The sequence below is a fragment of the Erithacus rubecula genome, assembly GCF_903797595.1.
Source record: "Erithacus rubecula genome assembly, chromosome: 6".
NCBI lineage: Eukaryota > Metazoa > Chordata > Aves > Passeriformes > Muscicapidae > Erithacus > Erithacus rubecula.
The window spans coordinates 58,462,216-58,474,644 of record NC_136688.1 but is presented as its reverse complement, the minus strand read 5'-3'; the positions used below and the strand labels follow the sequence as shown (position 1 = coordinate 58,474,644).

The following is a 12,429-nucleotide window of genomic DNA, read 5'->3' as shown; positions in this document are numbered from 1 at the left end:
ATCTGCCCCTGCAGGAGGATGCAGCACCATGGAATGGGACTGTGCCACCACCCTGACTGACTGACTGTGCCAGCTTGGATTCTGACTCTGGCAGGGCTGGGATTGTTCTGTGTAATACTGCATTTCTATTTCAATTTCCCTAGTAAAGAACTGTTATTCCTAATTCCATATATTTGCCTGAGAGCCCCTGAATTTCAAAACTATAATAACTTGGAGGGAGGGGGGTTTACATTCTCCATTCCAAAGAGAACCTCCTGCCTTTATTGGCAGACACCTCTCCTCCAAACCAGGACACACTGGGACACCAGCCAGATGCCCGAGGAGCCAGCCCTGCTCCCCTCAGCCCGGAGGGTGTCTCTCACCTGGGCTCCCGCAGCGTGGCGGGGTGGTGCCCGGCGCTGTCCGGGTGCCGGCGATCTCCTGCCCCGCAGCATCCACGCACCAGCAGTGCCCGGAGCTGCTGTGGCACTGCAGGGGTCGGTACCGGCCCTGCTCGTCGCACTGGGGCACGTGCCCGTCCCCCAGGGGTGGCACCTCCCGCGGGTACATCCGTGCGTGCTGGCAGGGCGTGAGGTGCTGCGGGTTCCCTTCTGCTGCTGGAAAAAGAGGGGAGTGAGGCCAAGGAAGCTGTGCCAGGCAGAGGGTGCACGGGGGTGAGCAGACACCTCACCGTACGTGCACTGGAAGCCGTCACCCGCGTAGCCAGGCCGGCAGTGGCAGGAGAAGGAGCCCGGCGTGTTGTAGCAGGTGGCAGCCGGGTGACACGGGCTTTCGGCGCACTCATCCACGTCTGTGCAGGGCCAAGATGGGATCAGCGGGGACAGGGACCCCCCTGCTGGGCCCAGCCGTGCTGGGGGGTCCCCCCTTACCCGAGCAGTGGATGCCATCGCCGCTGTAGCCGGGCAGGCACTGGCAGGTGGCGCGGCCGTCACCGCGGGACAGGCAGCGCGCCCGCTCCGGAGCGCAGGGGTGCCGCCCGGCCTCGCACGGGTCACTCAGCGCTGTGGGGACAGGCCAGGGTGCTCAGGGCACGTCCGTGGGGCACAGGAGTGGGGGACACCCCGGCTGGGGTCAGCACTTACGCACACACGCCCGCCCGTCCCCTGCTGGCTGGTAGCCACCGCGGCACTCGCAGCGGAAACTGCCCGGCGCGTTCAGGCACACCGAGAAGGGACCGCACTGGCTCAGGCCCTCGGAGCACTCGTCCACATCTGGGGAAAGGAGGGGACACCCCGATGGTGAGGGGACACCCCCTTTTTTGTGGTCTGGCAGGGAATATCCTGCCCCACGCTGCTCATCCCATGTCTGCCACTGAACTGAATCGACTACAAAATTAACTTTCTAATCAGTTTAAAATAGAAGGGAAAAAAGAACGAGATTGCTTTTGGTAAAGTGATAAAGTGATCATTTTGATAAAGAAGCATTTGTTCAAGGCATATCAATATTCTCGACTATTTGTGGTTTAAAACTTGGTTTCCTTCTCTTGAAATTAAGTGATCAGATTGGTCACTTAACCTGGGATTTTAGAAGGAAACCTGCTCCTTACCAAAAGGCAGGATCCTTGAATTCCTCACCAGCATCACTGGCACTGGGCACCTTCATGTGGAAAGGGGCCCCAAATTTGGAAGCTAAATTTGCGATGTGAAGTTTGATGTGATAAGAAATCAACCACAAAGATGGCTGGATTTATGAAACACAGGTATTCATTTTCCATTGTTTTTGCTTTTTTTCCTGTCTCTCCTTTTCTTCCCTCCTCTTCCCCAGGGACCTCCAGCACCCTGCCTCAGTTTCCCCTTTTTGCTGCATCCTCCTGCTCGGTGAAGCTCTGTGACATCCCAGCACCCCAAATACCATTGAGCACTATGGTGCCTGTTGGGGCAGAGATCCCCCAGCTCCCCCAGCTCTCCCCAGTTCCCCCCAGCTCCCCCAGCCCCTCTGACCTTGGCAGCCCCGTCCATCAGGGCGGTAGCCGGCCGGGCACTCGCAGGTGTAGCCGGTGCCCAGGCCGGGCTGGCAGCGCGCCGGCGCCTCGCAGGCGTGGCTGCCATCGTGGCACGGGCTCACCACGGGGCTCTCGGCGTCATCTGCGGGCACAGGGGGGTGTTGGGGGGACTAAAAGATCTGGGAGGCACTGGGAGTGATGATCCACACTTATACCCCGTGCAGGCATCCCTGCTGATGGTTGGCACCCTGGGTTGGCACACGGATTGGCACACAGGGGTGGGTGCTTGTTGGAACCCTGGGAATTTTAGGCTGTGTTGATAGCCACTGATCCCCAAGAAAACACTGCTTTTGACCAAGAAGACTCCAAAATTGAGTAATAGAGGGGTAGTTTGAATAGAAGTGTGTAATCACATGGTGGAAAACTTAGGATTTAAGGTTTTAGAATTTAGCAATATATTCTGAATATTCTAATATATATTCTAATATATTCTAGCAATAGCAAGATGGAGGCTTGAGGGCAGAAGTTTTTTCTTTTTCACCTTCGGCTTCATGGGACTAGGCAGTACTTTTAGTGATTGGATAGAAAAAAATGCATTGCAGGTGATGGGTAATTAGTTATTGGGTTAAAAGCAAAAATAATTTAGGTGTTCATTCTTAATTTAATGTGTTGGGTTGATGTGGCCATAAATGTGTATTCTGTCCCCATCTATTGCAGCCAGGTGGGGCAGTGCCCCTGATCTCCTGGCACATATTCTCTGCTCATGGGCATCTTTAAACCAGCTGGGCAATCATCTTTATCTTCCCACAGCCCATCCTCCCTCCAGGAGATATCTCCTGTTCATGGCCACTGAGTCCCAGGGCATGGCTGATAAAATTCCATCATCCCACTGGGAGACGCTCCAGCCAGGGCAGGAGCCAAGCCTTTCCTACCCAGAGAAAAACTGAGATTTGGGACAGAACGACACCATATTTCCACTAAATTCCAGGAAAAAAAACCCCAAACCTTCCCACATCATGCTTAAACCTTCAAAAAACCCTGCACCCCTCTGCAGGAGCACTGCTCCAGCTGAGCCACATCTGCCCCTGCAGGAGGATGCAGCACCATGGAATGGGACTGTGCCACCACCCTGACTGACTGACTGTGCCAGCTTGGATTCTGACTCTGGCAGGGTTGGGATTGTTCTGTGTAATACTGCATTGCTATTTGAATTGTCCTAGTAAAGAGCTGTTATTCCTAATTCCACATCTTTGCTGAGAGCTCCTTAATTTCAAAATTATCATAATTTGGAGGGAGGGGGTTTACATTCTCCATTCCAAAGAGAAGCTTCTGCCTTTATTGACAGACACCTGTCCTTCAAACCAGGACATTGGACCATCAGGCCTTAAAAGACCTTGTAGAGAGAGAGATAGGTCTCCATTTTTATCCTGCTAGCTACAAGCGCTGTAGAACCCACCATAACAGAGACAAGAATTAATAAACCTCTAATTCCGAGCAAGAAATTGTATCTCTTGTGCATTCAATCCCAAAGAACAAGAAGAAGAAGATGAAGAAGAAGACGAAGAGGAAGAAGGAGACGAAAAAAGAAATGAAGAGGGAGATGAAGAGGAAGAAAAAGAAGAAAAAAGAGAAGAAGATGGAGAAGGAGAAGGAGAAAGAGAGGAGAAGGAGAAGGAGAAGGAGAAGGAGAAGGAGAAGGAGAAGGAGAAGGAGAAGGAGAAGGAGAAGGAGAAGGAGAAGGAGAAGGAGAAGGAGAAGGAGAAGGAGAAGGAGAAGGAGAAGGAGAAGGAGAAGGAGAAGGAGAAGAAGGAGGAGAAGAAGGAGGAGACAACAGAGACCAAGGAGACAAAGGAGATGAAGAAGACGAAGAAGAAGATGATGAAGAAGATGAAGAAGACGAAGAAGAAGACAAAGAAGATGAAGAAGAAGACGATGAAGAAGAAGATGAAGAAGAAGACGAAGAGGAAGACAAAGACGAAGAAGAAGATGATGAAGAAGATGAAGACGAAGAAGAAGATGATGAAGAAGAAGACGAAGAAGATGAAGAAGAAGACGATGAAGAAGAAGATGAAGAAGAAGATGAAGAAGAAGATGAAGAAGAAGACGAAGAAGAAGACGAAGAGGAAGACAAAGAGGAAGACAAAGAGGAAGACAAAGAGGAAGACAAAGAAGAAGACGAAGAAGATGATGAAGAAGAAGACGAAGAAGATGAAGAAGAAGACGATGAAGAAGACGATGAAGAAGAAGATGAAGAAGAAGACGGAGAGGAAGACAAAGAGGAAGACAAAGAGGAAGACAAAGACGAAGAAGAAGATGAAGAAGAAGATGAAGAAGATGATGAAGAAGAAGATGAAGAAGAAGATGAAAAAGATGATGAAGAAGAAGATGAAGAAGAAGAAGAAGAAGAAGAAGAAGAAGAAGAAGAAGAAGAAGAAGAAGAAGAAGAAGAAGAAAGCGGGTGGTGCTGTGGCTCACCTGGCGCCGGGCCGATGCGGGCGGCCAGCGCGTAGCGCAGCACGTGCTCGTGGCTGTCGAACAGGGCGAAGGCGCGCGCCACCGAGAGCTGCTGCCGCGCCGGCGGCCGCGCGTGCGGGCACCCCGACACCGTGACGTTCTGGCGCAGCCGGTACGACAAGGTCTGGTTGGCAGTGCCCGCCAGCACCGCGTACTCCCGCTGGCCTGAGGATGTCACGGCTGCCAAGCGCCGTGGGATGGGGGGAAAGGGTGTTAGAAACGTGTCTCGGGGGTTTGCTCAGGGGTGGCGTGAGAGGAGCCGCTCTTACCTGAGCTGGAGTAGGAGTAGAGCTCTTTGTAGGGGGTGATGTGGACGGTGGCGTTCTCCGGCAGGAACGGCACCTCACCCTGGATGTGTGTCCTGAGGTTTAGGTAATTGTCCGGCCCCAGGCCCTCGGCTGTCTGAGTGACCTGCACCGTCTCCCCACCGGGGTAAAACGTCACCTCCAGGCTCTGGGTGAACTCAGCGCCTGGGCAGGAAAACGGAACAGGCACCATTTGGAGGGATGTGGATGATACAACTGTCCCTGAAAAGGGATCTCATACCCTGAGACAATGAAACTTTTCATGAGAAATGTTGCCCCCACTACTGAACCTCCTGCTATCATTTAGGATTTCTATTGGTCTTTACTACATGATTGGTCTTTTCTCACCTAGGATCTCAAATATTAGATTTAAAAAATCTCAAAAATTGGATAGTTCTCGACTTATAATTCTACTGGTTAGAATCCCAATCCCCCTAAATCCTATAAAAACCCCTTGCTATGCTACGTATCCAGATTTTGCTGGTAGAACCCTTCAAAGACATACAGCTGTCTTCAGAACCTCTATGGTGACTCCCAAGATCTCATTCCTGGCTGAGGATCTGACCTCTGCCTTGGGGGCTCCTGGAGCTATCCAGATGTGGACACCACTGAAGGCCCAGGCAGAGTTTGCCAGGCCCTTTTCAGGTTCTGAGTTCTTTTTCTCTTTCTCAGGTTGGGTGTGGAGACCCAGAAAGGAATTCCCAATTAGGGAACATGAGAGGCCTCTCTCATGGCCTTCTCTTGATACTCCTGTTCTGTTCCCTGGGTCAGCCCCTCCATCTGTCCCTCAGTCTCTGGTCACTCCCACCCTGATTCCCTGTTGGCCCTTTGCCCTAATCTCACCCTTGTGCCACCCCTATGTCCCCTGGTAATTGATCCCTGATGCTCTCCCCATCCTGTTCATCCCATCCCCTAAACCTAGACCTTCACAAGCCCCTTTGCCTTTGTTCCCTGAACTCTGGACATTGCAGATCTGTAGCTGAAATTAACATCTCTATGAAACTCTTGCAAAGGCCTTTCCTGCTCCTTTACTTGCTATCACCCAAGCAACAACCAGATGCATCATTTGGGAAGCTTTTTCCCAGGCTGAGACAACTTCTCAGCTCCAGCCTAAGCCTTTCCCAGGATGATAACTTTCTAATAAACAGAAAGGAATTAATAAACAGATATTAACACCTGGTGTTGACTGAGAAACAGTTTTGTGTTGTACGTGACAGGAGATGTCTTCTCCTATTGTCCAATGAGCTACTGTCCTGTTTGAGACTTGTGAACCACACTATAAATATGGTTCTGTTTTTTAACAAAGTGCTTCTTCCACTTCTCACGCTTTAGAAGTCATTGTGGTTATCACACGAGACTCTCAGCGTACAGCGACATTTGGACTCCTGTAGCAGCCTGAAGCCAGAACCATCCCAGCCCAGGCAGCTACACAGGACAAACCCAAAGCATCCTCCAGCACGCCAATGACAGGTCACAGCAAGAGGTGACAGAGGGACAGGTGAAACCCCAGAGCTCCCTGATCACCCCCACCCCAAATCCCCTCTCACCGGTGATGCTGAAGCCATTCTCAGCGCCCGGCTCCTCCAGGGCGAAGAGCCACGCAAAGAGCCCCCCGAGGGGCAGCAGGGGCAGCAGGGCCCGGGCAGCGGGCGGGGGCACCCCGCTGATGGCCGTGTAGGCTCTGCCGTCGCTGCCCACGATGTAGGCGTGCAGATCCACGGCCTGGAAGCGCACGGACGCCCGGCCCACCCGCAGGCTCCCGCTCACCTTGCCGTTGAGGCGATGCACGGCCCCTGGGGGGAGATGGGCACCCCTGGCAGCGGCTGCCCCGGCGTGGGGGCTGCCCGTGCCCCGTGCCCCGTGCCCACCCCGCCTACCTTCGGGCAGGCACTGCCGCCCGTTCCCGTAGAAGGTGGCCCGGCAGTGGCAGCAGAAGCCGGCGGCGTAGTCGGTGCAGAAGGCGTGAGGGGAGCAGCGCCCGTGGTGCTGGGCACAGGTCTCCTTGCTGGCTGCGCTGTAGGTGAACGCTGGGGACAGAGGGGAAGGGTTGGGGACACGATGACAAAGCCACTCTTCATGGGGGACGGGTGTTTTGCCTTCTTGGCCCCAAAACACCGCCTGGAGAGGAGCCAGCTGAGTCTCCCAGGAGAGTCACCCGGGATGCAGAGGGTGGTGGAGGGTTTGGAACCTGTTGACTGATTTCAGGCAGATCTGACAGAGGGCACTGGGATCAGATTGCTGAGGGTATTTTTGGGAGGCAGCTGGCTGTGGACGGGGCTCTGATCCCCAAGGCACGTGCCACGGCGGCTCCACAGCTGGCTTGGTGGCGGGGAGGGTGGCCAGGCCAATTGTGACCTGTCCCCTGAGCATCTCACCCCATCCCATGCTCCTGTCTTTTCCCTTGGCAAGCCCTGCAGGCTTAGCAGTGGGACTGGGCTGAGCAGCTTGGCTCCTCCAGCACCAGCCACTCGGGACAGGGTGAACTTCCAGCCAGGGACTTTTTTCAGTGAATCACTGTCCCCACTGGGTCATCACCCTGGGGTCACTGTCCCCTCTGGCTCACTCACCATCTGGGTTGAAATGCACGTCCTCCTCCACGCCCACGCCGTGGTGGCCAGAGCTGTAGGAGGAGGGGTTGGCAGAGTGACTCTGCTGGGTGCCACCGTCCCTCCTCCCTCCTGGGACAAAGCCCAGGAGCATGGGGCTGTGGGATGCGTGGCTGGGACGCTGGGCCATGGGTGTGTGGCTGGAGGGTGGGTGGGGGTAGCTGGCAGTGCCAGGGTTGGGGTGAGGCACAGCAGGAGCAGCTCCCTCGCCACCCCCCGGCTCCACCTGCTCGGCGCTGCCCACGTGGAAAACCCACACGCCAGCAATTCCCGTGTTGCTCTCCCTGTGGACACAGCACACACAAAAATCATCACAGCCGTGCTGGAAAAGCCACCCCAAAGGTGGCACCACCCCTCCAGGACCCCCAAAGCAGCTCCTGTGCACCTGGGGCTGAGCTCCTGATGCACCAAAGCACCTCCAGCTCACTCCCCAAATTTTTCCAGCTCTAAAAGGCTCCAGGGCTGGCAGAAGGTGACCCTGCTCCCCCTGCCCACACCCACAGCCCCCCAGGTGCCACTCACCTCTCCAGCCTCCTCAGAGCCTGCTCACTGCTGGCCAGGCTGTGGAACAGCCCGTCCCTCTTGGGGTCATCACCGTCCCCCCAGCTGAAGCCCACCCTGGCTGGCAGCTCCAGCTGGACGTTGTAGGATTCCTTGGGTCGTGTCCCCAGAAACTGGAGACCACCACTGGGGTAGAGGAAGATGGTGTAGGTGTCCTCATCATTGTAGGCTATGACTGCCTGGAAGGTGTTGAGCTGCCAAAGGGAGAGTGGCACACGTGGGTGGGATGGAGGGGCAGGAGCACAGCAGAGTGAAGGAAGGGGACAGGGATGGGAGAGGCAGCCCCACACACACCACAGGACATGCAAACACCCCAAAAGGGCCCTGCAACAGAGAGCTCCTCCATGGAGCCAGGTTGGGAGAGCTGGGGATGCTCACCTGGAGAGGAGAAGGATCCAGGGAGAGCTCAGAGCCCCTTCCAGGGCTTTAAGGGGCTCCAGGAGAGGGAATGGGGACAAGAAATTGAGGGACAGGACACAGGGAATGGCTCCCACTGCCAGGAGGAAGGGATAGGTGGGATATTGGGAAGGAATTCCTGGCTGGGAGGGTGGGGAGGGGCTGGGATGGAATTCCCAGAGAAGCTGTAGCTGCCCCTGAATCCCTGGAACTGTCCAGGTTGGACAGGGCTTGGAGCAGTGTGGAACAGTGGAAGGTGTCCCTGCACATGACAAGGGGTGGGACTGGATGTTCTTTGAGGTCTCTTCCAACCCAAACCATTCCAGGCTCAGCCTGGGGAAGAGCAGGAGCTGGGGCCTCTCATCCCCAAGTGGGACATCCTGGGAAGATGCTCAGCATCCTCCTCGGGCCCCATGGCACAGCCAGGCCACTCCCTCAGTGCCAGGCTGTCCCCAGAGCATCCCTGGCCATGCAACCCCTGCACTGGCAGCCCCTCACTCCCGTCCCCCCACTGACACCCCCCTGCTCCAGAGGAAAACCCGCATCCCCTGCTCGTCCCTGAGAACAATTTTTAGCTCGGTTTCCTCCGGAAAAAACATTCCCAGCTTCCCATACATCCCTCTATAGGCAGGCTGGCTGCCTGCCCTGCCAGCCCTGTGAGCCTTGGGGCCGTGCCAGGCAGCAGCACCACGGCCACAACCCATGGACAGGGAGAGACCAACCCCACACAGCCCCTCTCCCCCGGGAAACAGCTCCGAGTCCTGCCCACCGAGCTGGAGATGGAAAAACGATTAAACTCTCAATGTCACCCCCAGAGCAGCGGGAGGGAGGCGGGGGGCTCCCCATTCTCCACCCCCATTCCCCGATTTTGGGGCGCAGGGCCCCCGCTGCACGGCTGGATTTCCTGGCAGCCCCGCGGGATATAAAGAGCCTTGTTGTGCCTGTCACACACTCGGGCATTCAGAGACCCCGAAAAGGCGGCCAAAAAGCCGGAGGGGGGGTGGAGTCACCCCGCTGCCCCCGGGGCTGGATTCCTCCCCCACGCAGCAGCTGCAGGGCTCGTCCTGCTCGGGGGACACGCCGGTGACATCCATGTGCTGGCACGGGGGGATGCAGGGAAGGAGGGGGGCAGCCCCCAGCAAAGAGCTGCAAAGGGCAAATTCCAGCCCAAAAGGGCAAGTTTGGCTCCTGCATGAGCCTGGTCCCGTTCTGCAGCCCGGGAAAATGTCACTGCAGGGACCAGGAGCATGTCCCAAGGAGCTGGGGGGACACTGCCACACCTCCCACCCCAGCTGGACCCCAAAAAGGGGGTCTGGGGATCCTCTGCTCCCCATCTTAACCCTGTGTTCTACTTTAGGGGCTCCAAAGGGATTAGCTGTGACTTTCCAGGGCAGGGGGAAAAGCTTTGGAGTCAATCCTGATTCTGAGCAGCAGGAGGGCAGCGTTTCCATAAACACATTTGGTCAGGGGAAAAAAAAAAAAAAAAAAAAAAAAAGTGATGTTTGGGGAGTTTTTTAGTAGTTTTGGTGAAGGGGAAGCTCAACAAAGCACAGGCACAAGCTACATTTCAGGAGCTTTCCCTGGAGCTCCTCATTTCCAAACGAGTTTCATTTCTAAGCCTGATCCAAACTTCTCAGAGAGGAAAAAAAGAAAAACCACAACAGGGGAAGAGAAAAGAAGAGGAGGCTGCTTTCTCGAGGTCGCTGTGAGGCCCCTGATGGCATCTCTTCAGCTGTTTTCCCAACTTTTAAATGAGAGGAAAAAAATGTGCCTTGTCTCCTTCCAAACCTCAGTTTCTTGCCTTGCTTGGCTTCCCTCTCAAAGGGCCCTGGAGTGGGGGGATGGCTCCTGGTGGCCCTTGGGGACCTGGTGGCTGCTGCTGGGTTTTGGGTGAGAGCCCCTCAGAGCTCTGGGTATCCATCACCAGAGATTTCCTGGTGCAGTTCATCCTATTCAGTGAGTCCATGCACTGTCAGTGTCACTGTCAGCCTGATGTCACAGCTCATGGCTCAGTTTTTGGGGACAGGAACCATATCAGTCCCATGGGTGGAGAGCACAGGTCACCCCCCTGACCTGGCAGACCATCTATGAGCTTGTTTTCCAAAAAATCAGCCCACAGTGGAAATTCCAAAGCTGGTTCCTCACCAGTGTGATCAGCACAGAGGCAGAAGGAAAGACCAGTCCTGAGCCACCAGTAAAGGTCAGGAGGACAATGGGTGACCTAAACCAGGGCCTCCCCCAGCTGCCCCCAGCCACCCCCTGCCCTGCTAAGCCTGAGCTACCAGCACTGGAAAGCTTTGTCTGAAAAGAGTCAGAATTGTGGGATGGTTTGGGTTGAGGGGATCTTAAAACTCATCCCATTTCACTCCCGTGGGACACATTTCACTATCCCAGGCTGCTCCAAGCCCTGTCCAGCCTTGGGCACTGCAGGGATCCAGGGGCAGCTACAGCTTTCCTGGGCACCTTGTGCCAGAGCCATCACACCCTCACAGCCAGGAATTCCTTCCTAACACCTGATCCAAGCAATGTGAAGCCATCCTGACACTCCATGTCCTTGTTCAAGGACCCCTAAACCTCCTCTGGCCAACAGCTCTGAGCAGAGGGGGACAGCTCCATGTTCTTTTGAGGATGGATGGATGGAGCCACCCTCCAGCTGCTCAGGAAGAAAAAACCTCAACATTTGGGTACCACAGCAGAAAAACTCATCCTCCCATGACACACAGGATGGGTATCCAAGCTCAGCCCTTCAGCCTCACCTTCGTAGAGGGCTGGGTGTCCTGGGAGAGCTCCTGGTAGGCACCCACATCCTCCCAGGTGACAATGAAGGCATTGGTGGGCACAAAGGCTCCAGCAGAGAGGGGAAAGCCAGCCTGGATGTATCCCACAGCCTGCTGCAGCACGTCCTGAGAGCTGTCCTGCCGGTAGTAGATGTTCCCTCTGTCCCCCGAGGTGTCCAGGTCGGCCAGGAAGGGGGCGATGACGGGGAAGTCTGTGGGGAAATCGTCATCCACGTACTGGGTCTCCCTGGGGAAATCCTGGGTGGAGATGACCCCGTTGGTCCCCACCTGCAGGGAGAGCGGTGCAGGGCGCTCAGGAGCTGCAGAGGTGCCACCACTGCTGTCCCCTTGCCCTGTCCCCAACTCCTCGGGGCACTGAGAGCCCCGGGGCCGCGTGGCCCCATCCGGCCGGGCAGAAAACAAAGACCTCGGGCTCCTCCATCCCCCAGGGAGCTGCGGCTCGGGGGCCATCCCGGCTGCAGCCGCGGCTGGAGGGGGAACAGCTGCGGAGGAGAAAGCGCTCTTGTTCCTCCGCAGCCGGGGACAGCGGGCAGCACACCGCGGGATGGATGGATGGATGGATGGATGGATGGATGGATGGATGGATGGATGGATGGATGGATGGATGGATGGATGGATGGGGAAAAACACGTGCGGTGGGACAGCGAAGGTGCGCATGGACGCGCAGGGGAGGGCAGGAGGAGGAGGAGGGGGTGTAAAGGCAGGGGAGGAAGGGGATGAAGGGGAGGAAGGATGGCAAGACGGAAGGGTGAAAAGCCATAAGGAAGGAGGGATGGTGAAGCACAGGGATGGAGGGAAGCAGAGTGGGAAGATGGAGAGAGACAGCTGGAAGGAGCGAGGGACAGAGGGTGGAGAGATGGACGGAGCGAGGGAGATGATGGAGAGGAGGAAGCGGGGCCGGGGGCGGAGGGCAGGGAAGGAGAGGGCAGCCGGGACTCACGTAGAGGCGGCGGGCGGAGCGGCCGTAGAGGCGCAGGGCGCTGCGGAGCAGCAGCCCCGGAGAGCTCTCGTCATCCCCGGGCCGGAGCCGGGCATCGCCGCGGGCCGGGCCGTGCGGGAGCAGCCCCGGGCGGGACAGGGCTGTCCCCACCGCCAGCAGCGCCGCCAGCACCGCCAGCACCGCCCGCATCCCGACACCGGCCACGGGAACGCCGGCGGTACCGGGAGCAGCCGAGCGGAGCCGCGGAGCCCAGCGGAGCCCAGCGGAGCCGCACGGACCGGACGGGGCGACCCCGGCCCCGCGGGGCGGGACAGGGAGTAGCCCGAGGGGCGGGGCCAACAGCGGCCGTCCCCGCCCTGGGCCAATC

The 12,429-nt window shown here is 56.6% G+C and overlaps 1 protein-coding gene across 1 annotated transcript in view; it reads right to left on the bottom strand.

Annotated features, from left to right (window-relative positions):
• NID2 (nidogen 2) overlaps positions 1-12,429 on the bottom strand; it is a 25,596-nt gene extending 13,167 nt beyond the window's left edge. Inside the window, exons 1-13 of the mRNA XM_079307813.1 lie at positions 12,063-12,429; positions 11,081-11,389; positions 7,890-8,122; positions 7,329-7,651; positions 6,639-6,788; positions 6,309-6,554; positions 4,726-4,926; positions 4,418-4,636; positions 1,941-2,084; positions 1,083-1,211; positions 870-1,001; positions 671-790; positions 363-596 (exon numbers count right to left, since the gene is read on the bottom strand). Of these exons, the coding sequence (XP_079163939.1) occupies positions 363-596; positions 671-790; positions 870-1,001; positions 1,083-1,211; positions 1,941-2,084; positions 4,418-4,636; positions 4,726-4,926; positions 6,309-6,554; positions 6,639-6,788; positions 7,329-7,651; positions 7,890-8,122; positions 11,081-11,389; positions 12,063-12,251 (2,629 nt within the window). The 5' untranslated portion in view covers positions 12,252-12,429. The remainder of the gene's footprint in view (positions 1-362; positions 597-670; positions 791-869; positions 1,002-1,082; positions 1,212-1,940; positions 2,085-4,417; positions 4,637-4,725; positions 4,927-6,308; positions 6,555-6,638; positions 6,789-7,328; positions 7,652-7,889; positions 8,123-11,080; positions 11,390-12,062) is intronic.